The 27756-nt window shown below is 41.7% G+C and overlaps 1 protein-coding gene across 1 annotated transcript; it reads left to right on the top strand.

Annotated features, from left to right (window-relative positions):
* The first annotated feature begins 522 nt into the window (after positions 1-522).
* LOC138977616 (uncharacterized) lies at positions 523-27544 on the top strand. Its single transcript, XM_070350371.1, has 8 exons — positions 523-1438; positions 11965-13099; positions 14239-15501; positions 17550-17703; positions 20127-20181; positions 21948-22082; positions 23181-23260; positions 24536-27544. The coding sequence occupies exons 2-8, from the start codon at positions 12055-12057 to the stop codon at positions 24621-24623; spliced, it is 2820 nt and encodes a 939-aa protein (XP_070206472.1). The 5' UTR covers positions 523-1438; positions 11965-12054; the 3' UTR covers positions 24624-27544.
* The last annotated feature ends 212 nt before the right edge of the window (positions 27545-27756 follow it).

Below are 27756 nucleotides of genomic sequence, written 5' to 3'. Positions count from 1 at the left end.
TTTATGTTTAATTCATATCGATTTACTTTAAAATACAGTTAGTGGTTTGAGGAAGAGATAGACAGGCATGAGCATTGTGAAACAGAATGTTCATTTAGATTTCTTCGTCTTCAATATTCCATTTTGTATGTTTCTATGTAGTCAAATTTTTGAGTCTTTTTTTCTCTCCAAAGAATGTTCATCGTTTCTTAGAATGCAATACTTCAAATTTGTAACCTAAAGACTGCGTGGAAATAGAAAGCTTATAAAGCAATAGACAGAGTGTAGATGGACTACGTACATGCTCGCAGACAACAATTACATGCACAGACACGAGGGGCGTTAAGGGGGTGGAGGCGCGATTTGGGAGCCACTGTTTGCTCCTAAAACCGCTACCCGCCTGGCGGTACCCGATGAGCGCCACCCGGCAACAGGGCTAACGTTACCCGATACCCAATTCTTGCCTGCCGCTGTTCAAGTCGCGCCTCTCTAACGGTACTTTTGACTTGGTGAGGAAAGTGTGTGATCAGTGTCGCACGACGCCTTGCTCCTGTCACCACGTAAAGAACATTCTCCGTTTTCTGCTGGTGGGTGCAACTCAGTGTTTTGCACCCTGGCAGAGACTCGGGGGGAAAAGCCTCATATCTTGTTGATATTTTCACTCCATGGACTTTCTGTTGAAGCTTGGATAAACGAACACTCAGTTTCTTATTCAGTGGGTGGAACACGGTGTTTTGCACCTTGGCGTACGCTGTGCTCTGGCCGAGACTCGGAGTAAAAAGACTCCGATCTGGTTGATATTTTCACTCCATGTTATGGACTTTCTTCTGAGACTTGGAAAAACGAACACACTCACTTTTTCAAGTGTTTTGCACCCTGGCATATGCTGTGGACGCAGAGCAAGAGCCAACGATCGAGTCGACATTTTAATCCCATTTATAAACATTGTTCTATAGCCCTCTTCGTCTTTTGGTTGTGGGTGGAACTCAAGCGTGTTTGTAAGTGTCTCGTCATAGGCTGGGACGTGAAGAATGCGAGGCAGAATATGTGCTTTAGTGAACAAAATTCAATATAAAGACCGTGTTCCAAGCTAGGATAAGAGAAGAAAGACTGGATTCGTTGTTTACAAGTTAGGATTAAACAAGGAGTTTTAGCTGCAAATATTAACATCGAACGCAGAAGAAGAAGAAGAAGTTGCAAATATTAGCATATTTCTGGTAAGGTAGAGGTATTTACAGGTAAGCGACACTGACCAGATAGAGGTAGCTAATAGAAATTTCGTGATGTTAGATTACCCCTGAGGCGTTGTTTTGAAGCTAGGATTCTGAGACTTTACAGCTCACTGGTACCTGGAAGTGTAAAGACGGTGAGCTTTCTGGTAGCTGGAAGAAATTACGTCTTGTGGACACTGTCTCTGGACAGACGATAACAGGACAAACTCGGATTTCATCGCCCGCAGGTGAGAACACACCCCGCCCTGATATCACTTTTATTGGCAACAATCACAGGCATTTCTACAACTGTGGAGTACTTTTTATCGGCTGTGACCACTGGTCAATGTGGCATTTTACTATTGAGCCGTCGAGGTAAAGGTGTGTGGCCGGCCTGATACCCCAAATCGCCCCATCTTTGTAGTAATTTGTGGGACGGTGTGTCTCCTAAAGTCTACACAGCTGGCTTGCTTGGAATAGCTATGCAATGTCCGTGTGTTGTGATGTTCGTGTTCGCAAACTGTTATCGATAGCTCTCATTCGATTATCACGAATCCCAATGGGTTTAGTCAAACTCGGCAATAGAACTATTTCTAGAGCACAGTTCGGGCTACTAATGTTGTGGTTTGGTCGCTAAACCGATAAGGCGCAGCTTGATATGCTGTTCTTGTCTTACCTTGACTATAACTGCTGAGAGAAGATTGTAAAACAGTGACTTCGTTCATAATGTGGATTTAAAATAGGGAACTCCTTCGCTAATATATAAGTTAAAAGGGTGATGTAAATGTAAATGTAAAGGGGCGAATACTTCTATTAGGTTAAACTTCAGACATCCATGCTGTACAGTTTTAGAAAGTTCGACTCGCCATAATGTAAGTTATAGAAGGGTGACTTCGTCCATGATCTAGCTTTTACTAAAGTGCCGGTATCGTCACTACGACCATAATCTGGAGTTGAAGGAAGGAAGTTCGTCCCTATTGTGCATGTTAGATTGGTCACAGTAACAGAGTTTTCATAACTGAGACTGTGCCAAAAGGTCAGGTGTCATGTCTACTGTCCCGAATGACACACGATTGCTGACATTTCACCATTGCCAACAGAATAAACAAATAAGAAATAGGTAGAAAATGAATGTGAAAACTGACTTTAATTGTTGATCAGTATTTTCTATACCACTAACAAATAATCTACTTGCACATAGCTGTTTGGCAAATGTATGTTGCATGGGACACACTGACATGAAAGTGGAAGATGTTTTTCCCTCTAGAGAAACTACATATCCAGTTACACTTTTTGTGCTCTTCCATTCCAGTTGGCAATCAATTGTTAACGCATGTTATTAGAAAAAATAGAACGAAAACAGATTAGATAGAATGAAAAATGTACTGGTGATGTCATTTGGGACATACTGACATGAAAACGTCACCTTTTGGCACAGTCTCAACTGCATAAAAATTGCAGGCTTGTCCTCTAACTTGAAGGTTCCGTCCTTACCGGTACCATATGTATTGACGATCGTGTAAACCAACCAAAACCTTTCCACGTTTTTACATGGAATAAGAGCATCTTTCCACTGGGACAAATTCCCAAAATCAAAAGCCTTGCTGCATCTGCTCAAAGTGTGAGTTACGGTTTTTGATTTGTTTTATTAAATTGATTTGCAGATTGTAACGGCTGTCGGTTACAAAATTAATTCAGCAATAAATAACAGTAATAGAAAGGCGAGGATAGGGTGCCATCCGAGAAAGACAGACACAAAATTCGTTGACAAAGTTATGTCTACTGTCGGGTGATTTGTTCTCTTTTTTTTACAAGCTCAAGGTCAAGCTCTGACGCAATGTATTCCAGTGGAATGGCAATTGAGAGGGAGGTGTCTGTCTGAATGTCTGTCTGTGCAAAGCGATTCTCAGAAAACTACGGAACAGATATTTATGAATCTCAACATGTGAATTCTTCCAGACAATGTCCTCACACTTAATATTTTCTCTGTTTGTGTGTGTTTTTCTTTATGTTTTGTTTTGGTGTTTTTTAAATGCTTTTGATGGCTTCATCTTCGCCCATTAACCAAAGTTGAGATCACACTGTGGCGATCGTTTTTATTTAATCAAATTAATTGACTTTATTTTTTTAATCACACTTGACCCGGTCCGGACTAAGGGATTGCATCTTAGCTTTACAACTTAAACATTAAATTTCTAATTTAAAATAGTTTTTTTTTAAATTAGAATTAAAAAGTGTATTCTTTATTACTTTCCGAATCCAAAAATATGCGTTTTATGTAAAAATGTACTGAATGTTAAAGAAAATCCGTTTAATGCACATTAGGTTCACTGTTCCGATGCTCCGCGTAGACTCGTTTAATTCGTCTCGGTTTACAGGTTTCGGGCAGTGTCAGTGAAAAAAGCGCACTGTGTTCAGTGACAGTTATTCGAGGCCAACAGATTGACAGAATGTTGTGATATCGCTTGACGCGGCTGGTTTTTGCTGCGAAATATTGTGAACTGTGACTCGTTCTTTCATATTTTTCATTACGTCACCGTAAGTTGTCATGCCGTCTGAAACAAGAGATAGGAGATTGAACTGTGGTGTAAGCAAACCTTCTGTCCGTTTGCCTTTGTACAAGGCTTGTTTGTTTGTTCGCTTCTTTTTTATTACGCAGATTTTCCGCCCCGAGGTGGCAAGACTAAGAAATCTAAATCTGCTGAAGAAATTGTAACATAAATCATAGGGAATGAACACAAAAGTTCGCATTGTCTCGCTGTCTGATGGTATACGTATCTGTTTGTGTATCGTAGACAAGCTCGCGATAAGAATAACGATATTATGTTGTAACAATCGCAACCGATAGCAAATAACATTGATGGAAACAGTCTTGATTTTAGACCTCGAGAATCCCATTAGCTTCAATCACTTTAAACATTCATCTGTGAAAATCGCTGTTAGCCTCTACGTAAACAGAAGCGTTGGCTGGTTGTTTTTGCTTGCTCTCAGTTCCATTCTAAGAAAAGACTTCTTAGCGGTGCCAACAAACATACTTCTGCTTGAGCAAAAAAGACTGGCGGCATCAGGAGCGGACTCCGAGACCGATTGAAGATGTGAACCTGTTGCAAAACCAACACCCACTGTTTCACCGTGCTGCTATCAAAAGACTGTTGATTCGGGGCAGCCCCAACACTCCTCCCAATCTCATTCACGGTGGACCCCTGTGGCGCCGCTTTTCCCCCGGGATGTTTTGGAAGGGATTAACAAACAGATTAATTTCTTTTCACTTTGCGTCAGGGCTCGTGCGAGGTTATTATCACTGGCCCGTAAAATACAGATGGACACGTCTTTGGTAGGTTTCCCCCTACCGCCCCTTGTTTTGTGCGCCTAGCCTAATGGATTTGAAGTCTTCAGCGGTAATGAGTTGATTTGCCTTTCCCACCACTCTTTCGCCTGGCACCGACAGTTCTGTTTAAAGGCTCTTGAAATACTCTGAAGTGTTTGACTCCCTGTCATCTTGTGTGTCAGAAATAAATGAAGACTTCTTTCTTTGCCCTATTGTTGACCAGTGGTTGTGGGACAGATTCCAAGGTGGCAGACCTGTAGGCAATTAAAGTGACACATTTTTGCTGCAAAAAGATTGTGTGACATTTTTCAGGTGGGTAGCCAAGGAACTGAAAATTGCCCTGCGCTAAAGCTTAATGGTTTTGCGTGTTTGGAGACACTACATAAGTGTTCTGTGAAAGGAGAACATTGGTAGAGACATAAATGTCGATGTAATTAAGAAAAGAGGACACCACTAAAAATGGACGATGACACTTGCGGATTTTCTCAAAGGTCATGGGGCTTTTTCAGCCCGGTCAGGCATCTTTGGCACCAGAAAGAGTTGGACCAAGTTTTGTCCTAGAGATGAACGGGCTGACATGGTTACGCTGGAGGCGGACACATCTTAGAGGACCACTTGAATGTCCGGTTTGACCGCTCGTAGGTCAGACCTACTCACCAAGGAAGGTCGACGAGGTGATGATTGATCGTTTGATTGTTTAGGGAGGGGTGATAGGTACCGTTAAGAGGGCGCTACAGTACCCGCCGCACCACTTGAAAATCTGTGGAACTGAAAGACATTGATCTGGCCATCTGGGGTCTTCTGTTGTCTACACGTAACTGACTTTGGGTGTTACTAGTCTTGGCATAACACTGGTGTTGATTTTCCTGAAAGTGTTTGTTTTAGTGAGGACCAGCTCATGGTTTGTCGCCACTGAGGAAACTCGTAAGCTCTAAGATGACAAGCCGTCGTTCTTTAATTTGGCTTGCGCGCTTGGATAGTTGCCGAATATTTTTCCTTCAAAAACAAAATAGCAGTATGTCTACGCTGATACTGTCATTATTTTTCTAATTGCGGGGTTTGAATTGTAACTGGTTGAACAGTACCCGACTTCACTCGATCTGTGGAAGCATTGTTTTAGTTAGTTACCATTATTTCAACAGAACTAACACCCCTTCAGCAAATGAGTGGCCCCGGACGATTTTTGCTGATTAAAAGGTTCGCTAGAATCGACGCAAAGAATAATTCCCGGGTATGTGGATGTTCCACCCATTTAACTAGCGACATAAATCACGGTAGTTTTGGTGGTTGGCGGGTATCAGTTTTAGGGTACAGACACCTCGTTCTTCATGGCCACGCACCCGTAGAGATCCTTTGTTCGGGATCCTCTCAATTTTCACAGCTGGCTGATCTTTCCTGTCACTGTTCCAGAGTTAGGAACGACGCTACTTTGTTTTGGTTGAGTGTGATGAATGTATTCCTAACGAAGTAATTTAGTGCAACGAAGACCGCTTTTCCTTTTGTACGAATCTGGCGTGCGAATCCAGTCCGAATCCGAGAAACGTCTGCAAAATGGAAAAAGTTCGTCCCAAAAGCTGTATTCTTGTTTAGGCCACACACATAAAATAGTCTGTTTACGGTATCCCGACAGACCCTATTTTTTTCGCGTGACCCTAGACTTTTTTTGGCATTTGGGAAAGAAAAAAAATAATTTAAATTTTTTTTTTTAAATCTTTGTTTTTTGGCAAAATAACTTAAAAATATGTGTGTTTTTTAAAGAAAAAAAAAGAAAAAAATCCCGACCTATTTTTTGTTTGCCAATGTTACCGTAAACAGACTTGTTTTTTTTTGTTTTTTTGCCTTAGATATGTCCGAACTCGACTCGGATTACTTATCCAACGATAAATACGAACCCGACACAAAATACTTCATTTTAGATAGGTTGCTATTTTTATCGTCGTCGGATGGTATTTGAATTGGTTCAGTTGTCCTGAAAAGTAACGTAGCGTAAACAATGTCATTTTCCCCGTTTTTTAACAAAAACGAATCGAGGAAGATAATTCGTTTTGACGGCGACAGAACGTCGTGATAATCGAAACGTTTATCTGCTGCTTTTTTTTCAAACCAAACGTCGGATCGATTCGGTTCGTGTTGGTTTCAGATTTCTTTCCGAGCAAAACTGGCAACATTTATCACGGCGATATTTGACAGTCAGGTGGCAGGTATCGTTGATTAGCTAAAAAAAAAAAATTGTTCTCTGTGACCACCAAACTGTGAAGGACCTTTGTCCGGAGCCTCTCGCCCTCTACAGCTGCCAGGTCTCTCCCGTCACTGTTCCAGAGTTAAAGTTACACTCTCAACCGACGGGAGTGTTTTCATTCGCAGAACCTCAGTTTAGTGCCATCTCGCTGCGTATGGGGATGAAATGGAGTTAGCATCTATGTATACAAAAGAGCTTTTTTTTTACACTCAGCCTTCGCCCGATCGGTTATTGATCATGTGGTAAAACTCACAATTCGACCATGTTTGTTTAAATTTCACATCTTTCTTTCGTCAGTCAGCGCTTCAAAAAAAGGACATCGCGATTTCAGAGCACTGTTCTGGATGATCGTCGACTTTGAGCCGTCATTTTTACATTTAGTCAAGTTTTGACTACATTTTTTAACATAGAGGGGGAATCGAGACGACGGTCGTGGTGTGTGTGTGTGTGTGTCTGTGTGTGTGTGTGTCTGTGTGTCTGTGCATGTGTGTGTGTAGAGCGATTCAGACCAAACTACTGGACCGATCTTTATGAAATTTGACATGAGAGTTCCTGGGAATGATATCCCCGGACGTTTTTTTCTTTTTTTCGATAAATACTTTTGATGACGTCATATCCGGCTTTTTGTAAAAGTTGAGGCGGCACTGTCACACCCTCATTTTTCAATCAAATTGATTGAAATTTTTGTAAAGCAATCTTCGACGAAGGCCGGACTTCGGTATTGCATTTCAGCTTGGTGGCTTAAAATTAAAAATCTGAAAATTGTAATAAATTGTGGTTTTTTTTTATATAAAACGATCCAAATTTACGTTCATCTTATTCTACATCATTTCCTGATTCCAAAAACATATAAATATGTTATATTTGGATTAAAAACAAGCTCTAAAAATTAAAAATTATGATCAAAATTAAATTTCCGAAATCGATTTAAAAACAATTTCATCTTATTCCTTGTCGGTTCTTGATTCCAAAAACATATAGATATGATATGTTTGGATTAAAAACACGCTCAGAAAGTTAAAACGAAGAGAGGTACAGAAAAGCGTGCTATGCAGCACAGCGAAACCACTACCGCGCTGAACAGGCTCGTCGGTTTCACTCCGTTATGCACAAGCGGCGGACTACGGTCATTGTGAAAAAATGCAGTACGTTCAGTTTTTTTCTGTGAGTTCCACAGCTTGACTAAATGTAGTAATTTCGCCTTACGCGACTTGTTTAATGTTTCCAAACAAGTCAGAAGAATTATTGCGGTCTTAGCAGTTGAAAACTTGATCGTATGTCAATTGCAGAGCCAAAGAAATCGTTTAAAGGTTGCTGTTGGTATCCGTATAGATAATCTCTTTTAAAGAGCGAGTTCTTTATTATTACTTGCTGTGGTTGTGATGTGATGTGTGTTTTTCTAACACAATTTGACTGAGCACAACTAAGGCTTTTTTGGGTTGTGATCCTTAGAAATACGGGTCGTTGCGAGATGATCCAATGTGGTTGATTGGGACATAAGCCAGTAATGAGCGTAGTATCCAACAATTTGGCGCAAGCTTTGACTTCATTGTGTTCAAAGTTATTTTCTGCCTGCACAATATGGTGCGATTATGTGCTTTGTTTCCTGTGCTCTCGGGCGTGATGTTGCGGTCAGCTGTGTTGCAGAGGTATACCGTACGTTGGGGTTATCCTTCGTTTCACTGCGTCGGCGTACACGATTTTTCTGCCTGCGTTGCCTTTGCAGTTGGATTCTTGCCAACAAAGGAAAACGTTCGTTTTTTTCCGTGTTTTAAATGTATGCTCCAGTTCATTTTATGTGGTTGGATTATTGTTAATTGTGTTTGCTGGGTTCACTTTGACGCAGATAATGATTTTCGCACTTAATCCTAGAATTTGAGACTGAAAACAGTATCCATCGCGGCTTTCTTCTGGCATTCAGTCAGAGAGCAAAATTGAATGTGGTGCTGGTTTAGAAGTTGTTTGTTCGCTCGTTCATTCGTTCGTTCGTTTTGTGTTTGTTGGTGGTGTTTTTGTTGTAATTTTTGTTTTGTTGCATTGTGTGTGTGTGTGTGTGTGTGTGTGTGTGTGTGTGTGTGTGTGTGTGTGTGTGTGTGTGTGTATGATTTGTTTGTTTGCTTAATTGCTTACTTGCGATTATTTCTTCATTTTTGTGTCCGTCCGTATGCTTGTTTGTTTGCAGTCTCCTTCAGATAGTATATTCTTTAGTATAACGTTCAGTTTGACTGGAATGGTGACAGGTAGTATCGTGACAGCGACACATCAAACTGTCTGAGCTCCATATCTGAACTGTCACACCCCTGTTGACATCAGCAAGGGGGGGTGGGTCGGTGTGGCTGACTGCTTGTCCAGCGAAGACGGGTGGGTGTAACGGATAGCTTAATCTCCCCGTTGTCTTGTCGCGTTACGGGTGGCTGGCAGAAGTCACGGGTGACTCCTCCTGTCAATCTCGTTACGTGGCTGGTCGGGAACTCGTGAAAAATGGCTAATCTGCTGTATGCCAAGCCGTGAAATATATCCGGTCTGCAGGTTATTATATTTGGAGATTGTTTTGTTTGAGCGAGAACCTGTTTGATTCCTACGTGTGTCGTTGTATTGCCTATCCCAAAGACTTCATATTCTTTGGTTATTAACGTCAGGAAAAGGGGTTTCCTTTTTTTTTTTTAATACCTTATGAAGTCCGAGATGTGTGTTATGTGCATTTGACTTCCGATATCATTTACCAGCTAGAAACAGAATCTCTCTCTCTCTCTCTCTCTCTCTCTCTCTCTCTCTCTCTCTCTCTCTCTCTCTCTCTCTCTCTCTCTATGTGGTTGGTGTGTGAGAGGGGCATAATCTGCCACATGGTGGTGGCTGAAACAGGCCTGCGTTTCTACAAGTGAATAAGATAGAGTCCTTGAGATGGTTTGCTTTCTTTTGCTTCTATAGATCAGACCACGGAGAGTTCGAACCAACATTCTTTTTAGATGGTTGTTGGTTTTCTTGTGCGTACCTTCAACCTGTTAGGCCATTTGGGACCGGGTTTTTTTCGGATCTGATACAACCGACACACGCGAAGGCTGAACAGTGAACTAATAAATTTGACCGAATGTTGCCTCGCCAGAGAATTGTCAAGAAAGAGATGAGTCCTATCATGGTGTGTTTTTATAGTTGACATGTACTTGTATGACACGACACCAACAGGGCTGGTCTTTGTAATGTACGCTTTAGTGGGGGCTCCAAGAACTTTTATTAGTCTTCCTTCACTATTGGCACAAACGGGTGGTCTGCATGTGAGAATGTTCGTAGTACAGTATTGGAGTGGCCATGTGAAGACCCTGATCATTCTATCATAAATGTTTGCTTTGTCTTGCTAGTTCGCTTTCGCCAAGGTCTGCCTGTGTGTGTGTGTGTGTTTGTGTGCGTGTGTGTGTGTGTGTGTGTCTCTCTCTCTCTCTCTCTCTCTCTCTCTCTCTCTCTCTCTCTGTGTCTCCCACTTTCTCTGTCCATTTCTCTCTCTCACCCCACCCCTCACCGGCGATTTCTCTTTCTTAAACTTTTTTTTTTCTGTCTACACTGAACTTCCTCAGATTTGTGTGTTTGCGCTTGTTTATGTTCTTCTTCTTTTTTTAATACACACGTTCACAAACACTTCTCTAAAATGTGTGCGTGCTTTCGCATAAATGTTCATTGTGCTTTCACAGACTTGTTTTCATACAAGGGTTTTTTCTGCTTAGTGTGCACTGCGTGTTTTCTTTCTTATCTCTGGGGGTTTTCATTCTCCTTGATTTAGTAATCACACCAATTCACCGTGCACCGCCGAGTCGCAGGAATCAATGCCAAGTGTGTTTTCTTCTCCTCCACTCATAACCAACCGCGTGAAAGGCTGCCAGTAGGAGACGCATAGAGGCTCGGTGGCAGCGTGTTTTTCAAGAGTTAATCCCAGGGATTAACTTATCAGAGACGCGTTACCGCCCCTCTGTAGAACGGAAAAACGGCGAGTCTTGCTAGAGTGAAGTGCTGGAATTTAATGGACACTCTGTTCTGTGATCTTTTCAGTGAAACTCAGTCAGTTGTGTGTGAGCTTGCTAAGATCTGGCTCCGATTTCAGTGTGGGATTTTCATGACGGCAGACGTTGTTTGTTGGCTTAAGGTACGTTTCCATATACCTACGAAAAGCAGAACGGCTGAAGGGAAGTGAAAATTAATGAACCACTGAATTAACTTTCTGTGCAGTTTATTCACTGAGTTCGGGTCCGATTTGTTTGATTTGCTTTGCAGCGGACACCAGTGTTTCTATGTAGCAGCTGAGAGGTTTGTAGACTGTGAAATGTGTGTGCTAACTAAGTTCTGACCCCGATTTCCATTACGAAGCTGCTGAGAAGCTTGCCGACAGAAAGGCTAAAGTGAAGTGGAAATTAATGTACACTCTACTCAGTGAACTTTCTGTGAAGCTTCTTAGTCCTGACCCAATTTGTTAGATTTGCATTACCACAGACAGAGTTTGCCGTTTGGTGGTTCGCATGCGGGAAGGTGGAGTAAAATATTGGAATTAAAGTGGAAACTATTCTGTGATCTTTCTGCGAATAAACTTGCATGTGTAGCAAGTTTTGGTACGATGTGTTGGATCTGCATTTTGATCGATACTGTTTGGTAGGCTTAGCTGCCTGTAAACAAGTGTTATTTGTGAAGATTGGGTAATTGTGTTGTTGAAGTAGCCTTTGTAAATGTCAGCTTGTGCGGCAGGCACCAATGGACTCATTATACATATTCACGTAGAATTCTGGATACTCTTTCTGCCTATTGAGAAGCAGGGGAGGGGTGGGCATGGGTCATGTTGTGGGGGCGGATGGTTGTGGAAAGATAGAGGGCTTAGATACTGTGGTCTTGTGTGGTATTGTTTCTTCTTTTACTCCACCCCCTTGTCACCTTACCATGTTTTCCATATTTTGAAAACCCTTTTCTAACTTGCTCTTACTCTTAGCAGCAAAAAAAAAAAAAAAAAAAAATGTTTAAAGGTGTTTTAGGTGATTACAGGATTCTGAAGTTGGATTAGGCACTTAGAATCTGAGAGGGCCAGTGTGTGTGTGGGGAGGAGGGGGAGTGTGGGTGTTTGTGTGTGTTAAAGTTAAACCTGCTTACACGAATAAAGGCCACAGGTTAAAAATATATTGTGGTTTCAGAGTTTTCAACAAAACAGAAGTCTAAAAATTGTTTGTCTTTTTCAGATGATGCAAAATGACACACCCTTTGGCTGCCATGATAATGCAGATGACCTAAAGGTCTAAAAGTAACTAAACCAGTCCTAGCATGTCTTCATGATCATGAAACACATAGAGGGAAACTTGCGACCACTTTCCGCCATGTCTCGGTCAAACACAGAGCTTCTTCCATCCTCGCGCATCCGCTGTGACTCCGGGAGGATCCGAGTGGGTGAACGCAGCTACTTCTCAGCCTCAGACGCTCTGTCGGCATACCTGCAACAGTTTGATGGCAAACAGTCAACTCCGATAGGTTCTAGCAGGTTGAGCGCCAACACCTCTCAAGATGCCTTCATTCAGAAAAGCGCTCAAGGGGGTATGTCACCAGTGCCGCACAGCAGGACCAACCCTGCCAATGTGACGGGACTGTTGACTGGAAGTCCTAGACCTTCTGATGTGTTGGGTGGAAGCTTGAACAACGCTCGCTCTCCTTACTCCTCTCAATTGCTCAACGGTGATGGTTCCGCTCAGCGCTCTTCAAAACACTCGGTCAGCTTCACTGCACAAGATTCTACCATGGGAAATTCTTTGGGCAGCCCTCGACAGCAGCAGTCATCCGGCTTTCTTGGGACTCCGCAGGGTAGCTTCTCTACGTCCTACGCCACCACCCATTACACCCCTTCAAACTCCTTGGGACTTTCTCATCTTAGTGCTACAGGCACATCACTTCCTCACCACACCTTGACCTCAAGCAGTGACTTTCAGAACAGATCTCTGCCTCAGTCCAACGGGTTCCCAGAGCACAGCCTTCCAGTACCAAACGGTGTCGTTCACAATGGGTACACGTACGCAAACGTGGAAGCTGTGCGCAAGGACTGCGGGGTGCCGGCAGTGGGACCGAGGCGTGCTAAGAGTGAAATAGAGGTTCTGCTAACCGCCATGCCTTCCCAGAAAGAACTGGAGACGCTAACACAGGATGCACTGAGGGAAGCGAAACTGACAAGACTGCTGAAAAAGGCCAATAATGCATCACACTCCTCCGACGACTCCAGACATTCAGCTAGAGATGTGCAGCGCTCTCCAAGAAACATGCAGCATTCTCCTAGAGACACACATCACTCCTCCAACAGCTCAGGCAGCAAGAGTTCCTTGCAACAAGAGGGTAAGTGCTTAACTTTTACAAGTGAAATCAAATGGGAATACTGGTACAGTGGAACCTCAAGACCTCCAACAATCTGAACAAATCAGGTCTTAAAAAGGAGGAAGTCTTAAAATGGGGGTACATTTACAGAGGCTATGAACCGAAAATCTGAGAAAGCAGGTTCTTAAAAGGGAGGGGAGTCTTAAAATGGGGGTAAATTTACACAGGTTATGAACTGAAAATCTGAGAAAGCAGGTTCTTAAAAGGGAGGGGAGTCTTCTTCTTCTTCTTCTTCTTCTGCGTTCGTGGGCTGAAACTCCCACGTACACTCGTGTTTTTTGCACGAGTGGAATTTTACGTGTATGACCGTTTTTTACCCCGCCATTTAGGCAGCCATACGCCGTTTTCGGAGGAAGCATGCTGGGTATTTTCATGTTTCTATAACCCACCGAACTCTGACATGGATTACAGGATCTTTTTCGTGCGCACTTGGTCTTGTGCTTGCGTGTACACACGGGGGTGTTCGGACACCGAGGAGAGTCTGCACACAAAGTTGACTCTGAGAAATAAATCTCTCGCCGAACGTGGGGACGAACTCACGCTGACAGTGGCCAACTGGATACAAATCCAGCGCGCTACCGACTGAGCTACATCCCCGCCCAGAGGGGAGTCTTAAATTAGGGGGTCTTAAAATGTACTTGTGCATGGTAACCCTACCCTCATTTATGAAGGGATATTGTCTGTTGTTTTACTACTTTGTCAGTCATAATTACTGCAGGAAGAAGAAAGCATTTATTCCTGAGTATGCATCAGGAAAGAATACGTACACTATCCTACAACCTTTGCAATTAGTGGACTGAATACATTGATCATTAGTATTTCTTTGGTTTCTACGTTGATGAATAATTTTAAAAATCAGACAAAGGGAATGGGGGTGGGGGACAAAAAAGAACAGGAAGGAATAAAAATGAAATTGCCTGAAGCAAGTGCAAAATGTGAATAATTTGAAAAGGGAAAGTTGGAAATAAGAATATATGACTTCTTCCTGATGAGGGATCAGTGCTAGTGGAAGAGTACATGCAGTCTAGGAACGCTTTCTGCTTGTCACTATGGCATATCCTATCACCACTGTATTTTGTTGCCTTATTTTGCACTTGCAGTTGAGGACGCCTTGAACCGGTCAGGCCAGCTTCTGGAGAACATCAAGTCGGACCCTCTGGTCAGCCCTCGCTGTGTGAGTGACATTGGCAGTCTCAACACAGACATCCTACTCTCCATCAACCCTTATAGTGCTGCTGAGGCTGCTGGTGTTGTGGGGGCAGGTAGAGAGGGGAGAAGTCGCCACAGGTATTCCTACTACACACCCGCCCATCACACTCGATCGCGCAGTGTGGGCCCTGTGCCCAGCTCAGTAGAGCAGCACTCTCTGCGTGACACAGGGCGACGGCGTTCAGTGGACAGTCTGGGGCCCCAGTCCTCACTGTGGGAGGATAAAGCTCTCCACGATTTGAACCAAAGTACATCTCTCCTGTCAGACTCTCAGGATATCTTGAAACGGTTGCAAAACCTCAAAGCCCCTGCATTCTCCGACTCTACCACAGAAAAGAAAGAGACAAAACAAAGACCCACAGGTCCTCCCAGTTGGATTGAGGAACTTGTACCACCCAGCCCTAAACAAAGAACCAATGGATCAGGCGCAGCAAATTTGGAAGATACCATCTTCTCAGAGAGGGGTGCTACAGGAGGACGCCATGCTCCTAGCTGGGTGAATGGACTTGACCAGTCGGACATAGCATCCAGTGTGGACACCCAGGACTTGCGTGATGCTGCTGAAACGCTGGCTGTGACGGGGCTGAGGAGGATGGCTGGTGTCGGCATCATGGACCCAAATGACAACTCGTCAGCCACTGATCTGTCCTACGCAGGGCCTGGCTTGAGCTTCTCCGACCTGGTCACTAGTCCCAGCAAACACAAGGTGTCCTTCAGTGATGACCCTCAACATCGTGGGAGACGCCCTGCCAGAGTTTCTCGGAACAACAGCTTCAGTGGCGTAAGCAGTGCTTTGAGAAACAGTGTCGGGCAGAGAAGAGATGCGGACAGGAGCAAACCTCCGCTATCCATGAACCGGTTTCATCAGGATCTCGCAGGTGTTGACGTGACAAACTTGAGTTCGTCAGTTGGAGCGGATAGTTCTGCGTCCATTCTACGCAAAAAAGTGTGTAAAGATTCTGCGGAGGCCAAGCGTTCCATGGACAGGTATCTGTCAGGTGTGAATGGTAATGTGGAGACTGGGAGAACGAATCGTGGGACGGGATGGATTCCGCGGTGCTCCAGTGTGGATTCCATCAACGGCATTGGTCGACAAATTGGTGTGCTATCGGATGTCACTGGGGCAAGTCCAATACCCAGAGACAGCAATCTGTGTAAGTATTCTCTCTGTGCCTTTGGCTCGTTATTATACATCATGTTTTTTGTTCGCAATTTGTTGTGTGCTTGGAAAGAAATCTATCCGCAACGTATGTCTAAGTGGATATCCCTATTTGTTTGCTGTGTTTGTTTATTTGCTTGTTAACTATAGATGAATAACTATAAATGAGATCTTTATTTGAAACTTGGTCAAAGAATTGTAATGGGGTACTTGTGTAAAAAGACTGTTGTTCACTTGGTTGATAATTGATTACCTGAAAAGATTAGTTAAAAATGAAAAATAATAGATAAATAAATAAATAATAAGATTGATAGATGAATGACAAAAATAGATGATCTTTCATTCATCCAGGTGTTGAGAAAATCAATTAAGTTTGCCTGTGTATCGTGCTCCTTCATTGCTATCCTACATACTAACATACATAACGGGTAGTAAATAAGTATAAGGCAAAAAAAAAAAAATAGGTGTGGTTATGGTAACATAGCCAAAAAAAATAGGGTAGGCAGGTAGGCAATCACTTTTTTTTTTAAAACTTTTTTTTCTAATGTGTACAAATTATACCTACTTGACAGGGAAATAAGTGTACGACTCGTGCGCTTTCGCTTTCATTGCGTTTTCTGCACTCGTTTTCTTGGTTTTTGGGGTGTTTTTTTTTACAAATGTAATAAAAAGTTATAGGGTCGGCCCCTAAAAATAGGGTAGGTCGGGTTACCGTAACCACACCTATTTTTTTTTTAGGCCTAAGTGTAGCATGCTGTGCAAGAACTAGAGTGAATTATGTGCTGCTCCTGTTCTGATTGACAGCACTGATTTCTCATCAGTAAATCGCATGAACGCTTGATATTTCAGAAGGAATAAAATACATTCATCAATCACAACTTTGGACAACCAAACGTTTGTACACTGCGTTGATAAACCCCACTTTACTTCATTTTATTTTGTGACGTGTCGGAACATGAAAGATTGAAGTTTGTGCATTGCAAAGACAGTGGTAGCTTTGTGGCTTTGCAGAAATTCCCTTGTGTGACTGTTGACATGATATATTTTATCTTGATTCTTAGAAGATGATCTGGAGCTTATCAAAGAGATCCTTGTTTCATGCACTCAAAATTCCTGCTTTGAAAAGCTGTGTCTACAAAGGCTTAAAACTCCAAGCCAGTTCTGATCCACCCTAGCCTGTCTTTGTGGTGTGGCCCAGTCTCTGTCAGGTGACTGGGTATGATATATGGGTGTGAGATTTATGTGCCTTTGGAACAGGGTTACTGCAGTAAGATAAGGGGGCAGACTCAAATATTGTTTTGCTTGTGATTGTCAGCTATTGTTAAAATGGCTGAGGATATTTATGCCATGCTCATGGTACACAAAGAACCTCCCTACCTTTTTTGTGTGTCTCTCTCTGTGTGACAGACAAACTGGCAGGTAAAGATAACTGACACAAATATATATTGAATTGCTATTCTATGAGGGTATCAAAATAAGCATGCAAGTGCTTTTAAAGTTAAACTGAAATTTATTAACTGAAAGTTTAGCCTTTTTGTGATCATTAAGTGATTTACGTTAGGCAAAACAAAACAAAAAATAACATGTTGTTTCCAGTGAAAAGACCCAAAAAAATTTGGGTTGATTTCTTTCGGTTACTTTTGTTTTTGTTTTGTTATTTGTTTTTTGACTGAAGTTTGTCTTTTACCAACAAAGGTGCATGTGGCTTTTTATTGGCGAGAAATCTTGCATGTTTTCTTCCCCCCTGGATGTTGAAGAAGAGTAACTTTTCTTGTAAAGTCTTTAAAATTGAATTTTGTCTTTTCTAATGTTAATTTTGTTTTTTTGAAGGGTCACAAAAAGTTGTGAGAAAAAAATAGGGTCGGTTGGGGAATCAGAAAAAATTAATTTATTTTTAGCCTTAACATTTTTGCAGAAGGAAGCAGAAGCGTCAGGCTTTTTGACACACCAAACTACTAAACTACAGAACATGTTGGTTCCAGCATGGTGTAAGCTGAAAGAAAACAGCAGTTTGTAAGATGCTGTGCTGTGTATGTCTAACAGCCAGCAAGCTGTGCCTGGATGACCCGACGCTGACACCGGCCAGACAGAGCAGAGGGCTGGGACTGACGCAACAAGGAGCAACAGGGCTCGGTCATGAGGCTGACCAAGATCTGCTGGATGGAGACAGACCCTGGGAAGCCATGATGCCTTCCTTGTAAGTTGCATTCTCACTGACTGGATGGTGATAATGCATGCTAGCCTTGTGTGTTTTTTGACTCACATGCGAAGCAAAAGTGAGTCTATGTACTCACCCGAGTCGTCCGTCCGTCCGGCCGTCCGTCCGGCCGTCCGGAAAACTTTAACGTTGGATATTTCTTGGACACTATTCAGTCTATCAGTACCAAATTTGGCAAGATGGTGTATGATGACAAGGCCCCAAAAAATATACATAGCATCTTGACCTTGCTTCAAGGTCAAGGTCGCAGGGGCCATGAATGTTGTCTAAAAAACAGCTATTTTTCACATTTTCCCCATTTTCTCTGAAGTTTTTGAGATTGAATACCTCACCTATATATGATATATAGGGCAAAGTAAGCCCCATCTTTTGATACCAGTTTGGTTTACCTTGCTTCAAGGTCAAGGTCACAGGAGCTCTTCAAAGTTGGATTGTATACATATTTTGAAGTGACCTTGACCCTGAACTATGGAAGATAACTGTTTCAAACTTAAAAATTATGTGGGGCACATGTTATGCTTTCATCATGAGACACATTTGGTCACATATGATCAAGGTCAAGGTCACTTTGACCCTTATGAAATGTGACCAAAATAAGGTAGTGAACCACTAAAAGTGACCATATCTCATGGTAGAAAGAGCCAATAAGCACCATTGTACTTCCTATGTCTTGAATTAACAGCTTTGTGTTGCATGACCTTGGATGACCTTGACCTTGGGTCAAGGTCACATGTATTTTGGTAGGAAAAATGTGTAAAGCAGTTCTTAGTGTATGATGTCATTGCTAGGTTTAGTTATTTGACCTTGACCCTGAAGGTCAAGGTCATGTCAAGGTCAAGCATGTGAGTCGTATGGGCTTTGCCCTTCTTGTTCTTTCTTTCTGTTTTTTAATCTTTAAATGTGTCAAACAACTTGACTCTATCATACTGTACCTTATAATAATTAATTTCACTATCACATAAATATATTATCACTCAAAAGACTTCTTATCAAACTCTATCAACAAATCAAACACTCAAAGTAGACTTGCTCCTGTTTCATAACAGGCTCCTGAGGGTTAAATCCCGCCTGGCCTTGTTTTGATGAAGGGAGGAAGAAGAGATTAACAGCGATTTGTGTTTTCAGCGTAGCAATTAATAGGGTCTGATATTTTGACGAGACAAGTATAATGCCGACGTGTCTAGATCAGAATAGCAATATTTCTGCATCTTTTGAGTTTGATTGGGGAAAAGGCATGCTGTTGTTGAATGTAACATTTTTATTTTAAACTGACCATACATTCTGACAGTGTTGCTAACTTTTTGTTAAAGTGATAGATGAGACCTCTCTCTCTCTCTCTCTCTCTCTCTCTCTCTCTCTCTCTCTCTCTCTCTCTCTCTCGCTCTCTCTCTCTCTCTTTTTGACTCACATGCGAAGCAAAAGTGAGTCTATGTACTCACCCGAGTCGTCCGTCCGTCCGTCCGTCCGTCCGGAAAACTTTAACGTTGGATATTTCTTGGACACTATTCAGTCTATCGGTACCAAATTTGGCAAGATGGTGTATGATGACAAGGCCCCAAAAAACATACATAGCATCTTGACCTTGCTTCAAGGTCAAGGTCGCAGGGGCCATAAATGTTGCCTAAAAAACAGCTATTTTTCATATTTTTCCCATTTTCTCTGAAGTTTTTGAGATTCAATACCTCACCTATATATGATATATAGGGCAAAGTAAGCCCCATCTTTTGATACCAGTTTGGTTTACCTTGCTTCAAGGTCAAGGTCACAGGAGCTCTTCAAAGTTGGATTGTATACATATTTTGAAGTGACCTTGACCCTGAACTATGGAAGATAACTGTTTCAAACTTAAAAATTATGTGGGGCACATGTTATGCTTTCATCATGAGACACATTTGGTCACATATGATCAAGGTCAAGGTCACTTTGACCCTTATGAAATGTGACCAAAATAAGGTAGTGAACCACTAAAAGTGACCATATCTCATGGTAGAAAGAGCCAATAAGCACCATTGTACTTCCTATGTCTTGAATTAACAGCTTTGTGTTGCATGACCTTGGATGACCTTGACCTTGGGTCAAGGTCACATGTATTTTGGTAGGAAAAATGTGTAAAGCATGTGAGTCGTATGGGCTTTGCCCTTCTTGTTTGTACTTTTGTTCATGTGCCTTTGGTTCACAAAAGAAGTAAATTCTTAGTTTGGTTGAATGAGATGAATTCTTACATCACTAAATGATCCAACCTTTTAGATCACACATGTGTATTGCATTAAGAACATTTCAGATATAATCTGACAAGGACTAAAGAGAGAAATTTGCTTAATTGTATCTAATCTAACTCTCAATTGTCTGCAGCATGTATTACTTGTGGTCACCTATAAAGTTCTGTGGTTTGTTGTTTGCAGCAAGGCACCAGTGCATGTTGACAGTTCCTGTTCGGGTAAAGCTCAGGCTTCAGCTGTAAGTGTTCACTTTTCTCTTTATTAATACAGTGGAGTCCAGCTATAACGAACCTGGGTATAACGAAATCCCGCTTTTAACGAACTGCCATTGATTTCCCGGCAGACAGCCTTCTATTTCTTACTTGTTACTTTCGGGCTACAACAAACCTTTTGAACTCATTTGCATAACGAACCCCTCTTATAACAAACACGTTTTCATCCCCCCAGAGCAGTTTTGTCTCTAAAAGTCACAAGGCTACAACGAACGGTGCAAGATTTCGGCCAACCAAGACTATGGCATACTCGTAGCAAAGCCGCGGAATGGTACCGTAAACCAAGAATAGTGACGTAATTACGTCACCGTCGAAAGTCTTTGACGTCAATGCCTCCCTGTAGTCTTTTTCTCTCGCGCGGTGACCCCTGGGAAGAAGGTCAGTGTCTATAAAAAAAAAAAACGCTCGCGCTGGACCCGAGTACTCTTCAGACATTCACACACACACACACACACACATACACTCTCTCTCTCTCTATCCCTCCCTATCTCTCTCTTTCTTTCTTACACACACACAAACACACACACACACACACACGAGTACAGACTCATGCACGCGCGCACACACACAAACACACACACACACAAACAGTAACACTAACACATGTGCACAAAATGAACACACACACACACACAGGTCAATGACCCAGTTTTAGCTATGAGAGGTGGTTCCCCTGTCATATGAGAGAGGAAACACTTCCTGCACGGGGTCAGTGACAGTTTAATCTATAGGGCGGTCTCTTTGATGTCTCAGCTGAAACATGCATTATCACAAGTTGTTTGACTGGTACTCAGGCGGTCTCTTTGGTTTTTTTCTATTTTGATACACTCGAGGAAAAAAAATCCCGCCTTATGACCCGGAAAATACCGTACATGCTTTTACACGACTTTTTAAATGTTACTTCTAAAATTACAGTAAAGTGAACATTTGAACAATGCCTCTCTATGGATTATATTATGAAGCATGCAGAGATTGTACTCTCAAAGGAAAGATCGATGGGACGATTATTTGAAGGTGAGTGGGAAAACTTGTCTTGAGGCCATTTAGGGTTGAACACTTTACAGCGATTTACTGATATAACGAACTAAAATGTATCTCCCTTGAGATTCGTTGTACCCGGATTCCACTGTACAATTGTTGATCAATACATTTGTTTTTCTGCCTGTTCTGGCAAGCTTTGCCAGCTATGCATTTGCACAAATTAAACCTCCACATTGTAGCAGCCCTTTGACAAATGTCTACTGTGGTCATCACTACTAGCTCCCCTTTGAATGAAAAACAGTTCATGACGGCTTTTTTCTAGCTCTGACCCATATCACAGGCGTGTTCTTTCTCCTGCTGTATCATTTAAATCTGAAACTTAAAATTGAAAGAGAGCTGGTGGAAAGTAGCCACCACTGCATCGGGGCAACGTAAGAAGTGAAAAATGACACATTCCTATATTGTGTATGCATGATACAGACATTCTTGAATGAATTATCCCATGACGTACTTTCTATCATGACAACACGCTATACATCACGTGCAGTCATTCCTTACTTGCTCATTCTCATTACCATTCTGAAGAAGTCAGCAAGGGGCTGCCGAAAATTTGATGAAGATTTTACCCAAACTCGTTTCTGTTGTGTTTTCTTTTAGTTTTGAATTATCCCATGTTTAATTTGTGTACAAGAAGAAGCACAGAGTATACTGTACCATTTTCTAATTTCCCAAGCTTGTATTTTTGTTTTAGATGCGTCCAGAGTCACCAACACTGAGCGGCGGGCAGCAGCCGGGCAGCATGGAGGCCCTGAAACAGATGTTGTTCCGTCTGCAGACTGAGGAGACCTCCACCAACACACCGTCTGCCTCTCAGCCTCTGCATCAGGTCAGTCACTCGGAGCTGCCAACGTTTTAAGAGCAATTGCTACGCCAAGATTGCTACGCTTAAACAAATAATCTCAAGCATGCAACAGTTTCCTCTGTTTGTGAGTCCTGGTACTCATTTCTGCTTCACAGTCCATGTAGCGGTCAGAACATGGGTCATGAAACATTGTCTGCACTGAAAAGTGGCACTGCAGATACTCTCTATTGGGCCTTTTTATGTTCCTGCATTCTCTTGAAACTTTATTAAAAATGTCTATACTTGTTCAAGATGGCGTAAATGCATATGTGGGAATACATCTTAGAAAATGCTACACCTAAACACCATTTGTTACGCTGAAAATTGCAAAAAACATTCTAAATTGCTACGTTTGAGGCTTCACAAGGGTTGGCAGGTCTGGTCACTTTTGGGAAGACGTAAAAATTGAGAAAAAAAATGTGTTAGTGAGTGAGAGAAGAGAAGCTGAAATGCATGAACTATATGTGTACTGTTCCTATTATGATAAAGAACAGTGTTAGTCATTACCCTAGTTATACGTGATTTCACTTTATTTCAAGCAGAAGAACAGTGGTGACTGCGCGTGAGAGCGATAAATAAAAAGACCAAAATATTCTGAACGTGTTAGCGAAGAGTAAAAAACTAATATAAACCATGTTTCAACTCTAACGTCGCTCAGTTATTTGTTTCGTAATCTTCGTTCACACGTGAGTTCAGTATTTTTTGGTCTTTTTACTTCATTTCAAGGTTTGAGGATGAAGAAGAAGAGTTGATGTCACAAATGTGTTAACAACTTTAAACTATTAATTCATTTCAAGGTTTGAGGATGAAGAAGAAGAGTTGATGTCACAAATGTGTTAACAACTTTAAACTATTAATTCATTTCAAGGTTTGAGGATGAAGAAGAAGAGTTGATGTCACAAATGTGTTAACAACTTTAAACTATTAATTCATTTCAAGGTTTGAGGATGAAGAAGAAGAGTTGATGTCACAAATGTGTTAACAACTTTAAACTATTAATTCTCTCTTTGCACGCTGATTTCTTTATAAAGTTGTGATGATACAAATGTTTTCTGTTGACAATGGCCTTATTTGTGCTGACAGAATGGAGAAGCATCAGAGTTGATCCCTGCCCTGAAGGACTATGACTTTGAAGTGGAGCCTGGGGGACAGTCTTTGGAAAGGTCAGTGTGATGCTGGAGCTAAATCACTCAGTAACTGAGGGGAAATAATAAAAAAATGATTACTCCTGTTTGAGTTAAACTATACAGTGAAAACCTCTTTTTAAGGCCTGAACAAATATGAGAAAATCAGGTTTTAAGAAGGAGGGAGTTTCAATTAAATGGAGGTAAATTTACAGAGGTCATGAACAGAAAATCTGAAAAAGTAAGGTCTTAAAGGGTGGACATTTTAAAGGTCTTAAAGGGGGGGGGGGGGGGGTTCACTGTACATTTTTACATTTAGTCAAGTTTTGACTAAATATTTTAACATAGAGGGGGAATCGAGACGAGGGTCGTGGTGTATGTGTGTGTGTGTCTGTGCGTGTGTGTGTGTAGAGCGATTCAGACTAAACTACTGGACCGATCTTTATGAAATTTGACATGAGAGTTCCTGGGAATGATATCCCCGGATGTTTTTTTCTTTTTTTTTATAAATACCTTTGATGACGTCATATCCGGCTTTTTGTAAAAGTTGAGGCGGCACTGTCACACCCTCATTTTTCAATCAAGTTGATTGAAATTTTGGCAAAGCAATCTTTGACGAAGGCCGGACTTTGGTATTGCATTACAGCTTGGTGGCTTAAAAACTAATGAATGAGTTTGGTCATTAAAAATCGGAAACTTGTAATTAAAATTATTTTTTTATTAAACGATCCAAAAATAATTTCATCTTATTCTTCGTCATTTTCTGATTCCAAAAACATATACATATGTTATATTTGGATTACAAACAAGCTCTGAAAATTAAAAATATGAAAATTATGATTAAAATTAATTTTCCGAAATCGATTTAAAAACAATTTCATCTTATTCCTTGTCGGTTCCTGATTCCAAAAACATATAGATATGATATGTTTGGATTAAAAACAAACTCAGTAAGCTAAAAAGAATAGACATACAGAAAAGCGTGTTATCCTGCACAGCGCGACCACTACCGCACTATTCTGCATGGCTTGTCGATTTCACTGCCTTTGCCACGAGTGGTGGACTGACGAAACTACGAGTATGTGGTCTTGGTGAAAAAAGCAGTGCGTTCAGTTTCATTCTGTGAGTTCGATAGCTTGACTAAATGTTGTTATTTCGCCTTACGCGACTTGTTTTTTCTTTAACCAGGTGTTGTAGTTTATGAAAATATACTGAACCCCTCAACTGTACATTTTATACAGAACATACTTAACAATCAACAGGCAGGTATGGTTCAAATCAGTCATCACACTGGTGGTTTCTTTGTGTTTTCAGAGCACTGGTTCATTTGGGACGCCTGAAGACACTGGTACAGACAGGAACAAACCCGTCACTGGCTTCTGCCACAGGTCATGAAGACTAGAAGCCAGTTTCATGGACTCGTGGTGGTCACACTGACAGTCGGATCACCGCTTTGCCACCCAACCGCGGTTGTCCGAGTGGAGCACTGCAAGCGGAAAACTACGTGTGCGAAAAAGCACTTTTTTTTTCTTTTTTTTTCCCCCTTTCTCCTCCTCTTCTCTTCCTCTTTCTCCTCTTCACTCTCATCTCTTCTCTCTACTCTTCCTCTTTCTTTTTTCCTTTTCTCTCTTTCTCTTTTCTTCTTCTCCTCCCTTTTTTTTCTTTTTTTTCCCTCTTCTTTTCTATGTATTTATTTTATATAGTTTCATTCTCTTTTTTTGTTGCTTGTCCCGACGCTTGTTCCTTCTCCCAGTATGCTCCCACGCCGCCCTGTCCCAGCACTCACTGCAATATCCACCCCTGAACTTCGTTCCGCCGCCAGACTTTGTCGAATCAATGAGCCCCCAGTGTTGGTCAGACACCTGGGCACCCTCACTAATTTTACAGACACTCCAGGGAAGGATGCCAGGCCGCTGCGGTAGGCTACCCTCGGAAGATGACACTGCACTGCTGCTGAGTCACTTCGACGGTCTTCAGTATTGGTCCTGTTCCTGGCAAGGGACACAGGCACCGCTACCTACTAAGCCCTCTACTTACGACACTGACTGTTAAGTCGCGGAGCCAGACTGAGTGAGCGTCTCCTCAGAGAGCAGACCGCCACTGCGTCCTTTTGTCGACCCCCCTGGAGCATCCCAGGCTGGCAGCAGAATATTCAGGGATGGCTGGAACAGGAACACTGGGACCAAGGTCACCATGAGAGCCCTGAGCAGGAATGGTCACAGGAATCGAGACAAGTTTTGTTTTTTTCGCGCTTTCTGAGTCAATCGCATTCATGAAGTGAATGACACTCGACTGTGTGATCCCAGCCTTCCCATTGGAACTTTAGCACTTCCACTCTGGGTAGGAGCCGACCGAATCTCGAAAAACCCACGCACCCCTTATGGGATTCGAACCACGATCTCCCGGCCCGTAGTCCGATGCGCTAACCACTGCGCCACGGGGGCCGGTGCGAAGAAGCACAGTTGTAATCTTTTCATGAAACCCGATTTCTTTGAATAACTGCATTTCACTAGTTTAACTTCAGTTGAAAGATAATCAGCATGACAAACAAACTTCAATAAAAGACCTCATGCTTTGATAAAGACTGCCTGTATAACTGAGGCACTGCCTCCACTTTGCAAAGTAACATGGTTTTGACTGTGTGCTTTTGCATTATTACATTGAACTGAAAGCCAGGAGGCAGCTATTCTTAATGTATTTATTAATTCATTTGGAATTTTACTTTGCATCTGAAAGACATGTGGTTATTACAAAAAAAACATGTTAGCCCTGTACCTGTGGAAGATGTATGCATTTTTCAGAAGAAAATAACTCCGTCGGGTTTGTATGGGTTGTGAAAGAGTGAGTACCCTTGCTTTTCCTCTGACAAATAAAGTCACATGTGCTCATGTCCACGTGTTTCCGACACACGCCACACTAGTGATTGGCCCCTCCCATGTTTGTCCAGTAAAAAAGCAAGGGTATTCACTCTTTCACAACCCATACAAACCCGAAAGAGTTATTTTCGAGATTCGTCTATCGTAACTTCTAGTTAGCAATTCGACTGTAACACATTATTTGCATTTTGGTAATTGTACAGTTCTGAATTATTATTTTTGCATTTGTGTTATTATGAACTATGGTGCATAATAGGTATTCTGTGATGTCATCAGAAGCATTTTACTCCTTTTTGCTGCTGATCAGAAAAAAAGTCTGTATTACATGTTTATTGTTTACTATAGTGAAAGTAGTCACAAGGAACGCATTACCTGCTATTCCGACTTGGTCGTGTGACAGATGTTTCTTCACACGAGATTATGTTGATTGTCTAACGAAGCCGTCAGGCTGAGTTAGACATCAGCTAATCGAGTGTGGAAGAAAACTCTGTCACACGACCAAGTCGGAATAGCATTTATGTCTCACAGCTTCAACAGAGGAGAGAACAAACACGTTTTGTGTACTCAAGCTTGACAAACCTAAACACAGGAGCAGCCATTGTGGAGAGATCTACTTTTTGACGGAAGTGACCGAACAACTGTGAATGACGTCTCGGTGTATGTGAATGACGTCACAGTCATCGTCACAGTCTGTATCTTTTGAAGCATCGCATTCTTCATGACGTCTTTCTGTGTCTGCATCCGCGAAATGTTTGTTCATTCCGGGATCTTTGTCATCTATGTTCAGAACTCTGTCCTTATAGTTTCAGACGCTAAATTCGCGTATGGAAACAGTACTGTTGTCTGGGATGCCATTTTCAGTATTCTGAGTGTTGAAAAATGTGTAAAGAGAAGAAACGATAACAGCAGGAGAAATAAAAGTCGTGTGTTAATTTTTTGGCTTTTGGAGGGACGATTTTGAGTTTGAATCCGTTCTTGCCATGCTCCTAAAGCGTGTAACATACAATCTTGCACACGTTTGCTTTAGTAGTGGCAAAGAAGGAAAGCGTGTGACATTATGTTATGTCAGTGAGTCCATGAAATGTTATTGACATTATTTTTTATGGTGACAAAATGTGAGTCAAACTTGATTCTGTTTTAATTGCGTTTGATAAATGTGTCAATTTTGTGTGGAAGCTACTGAAGAGTAAGACAAGTGTGTAACTGATGTGGCGTTTGTAACTGAAATAATGATAATCATAATGACCGTCCATCCTAGATACTCAGTAGGCCTGATCTGTGATACACGTACGTAGTGTAAATAAAAGCTAGCTTGGCTGGTGGTTATGACTGCTTCACCAGATTCCTGGGACCAATATTTATTTGCTGTTTTTGAATTATATGTATGTGTAATTCCTTTTGTTCTAAAATTATAATACGCAAAATAAACTATAATCTCAACATATAAGCACTGTGGACTTGTTCATTGTGAATGTGACAGTTGAAGCCAGCAATTGAAGTACCCATGCTAGTATTTTAAGGCCATTGATCATGAAATAACTCTCATAAAATGCCAGAATAAATGGCTTCATTTAAGAACATAAATCATTAGAGATGAAAGCATGAACAATTTCCAAACTGCCCATTTCTGACATAATCAGTAAAAACATCATCAATACA

This window comes from Littorina saxatilis, linkage group LG1 (genome assembly GCF_037325665.1).
Source record: "Littorina saxatilis isolate snail1 linkage group LG1, US_GU_Lsax_2.0, whole genome shotgun sequence".
Classification (NCBI taxonomy): Eukaryota; Metazoa; Mollusca; class Gastropoda; order Littorinimorpha; family Littorinidae; genus Littorina; species Littorina saxatilis.
This window is presented reverse-complemented; position numbering and strand designations above follow the sequence as displayed.

Bases quoted from the DNA above. Each gene is read 5' to 3' on its own strand.
- LOC138977616 (XM_070350371.1), top strand. From the start codon at position 12,055: ATGATCATGAAACACATAGAGGGAAACTTGCGACCACTTTCCGCCATG. The intron at 13,100-14,238 runs GTAAGTGCTTAA...TTGCACTTGCAG, and splicing joins GAGTTCCTTGCAACAAGAGG to TTGAGGACGCCTTGAACCGG. The intron at 22,083-23,180 runs GTCAGTCACTCG...TTGTGCTGACAG, and splicing joins CCTCTCAGCCTCTGCATCAG to AATGGAGAAGCATCAGAGTT.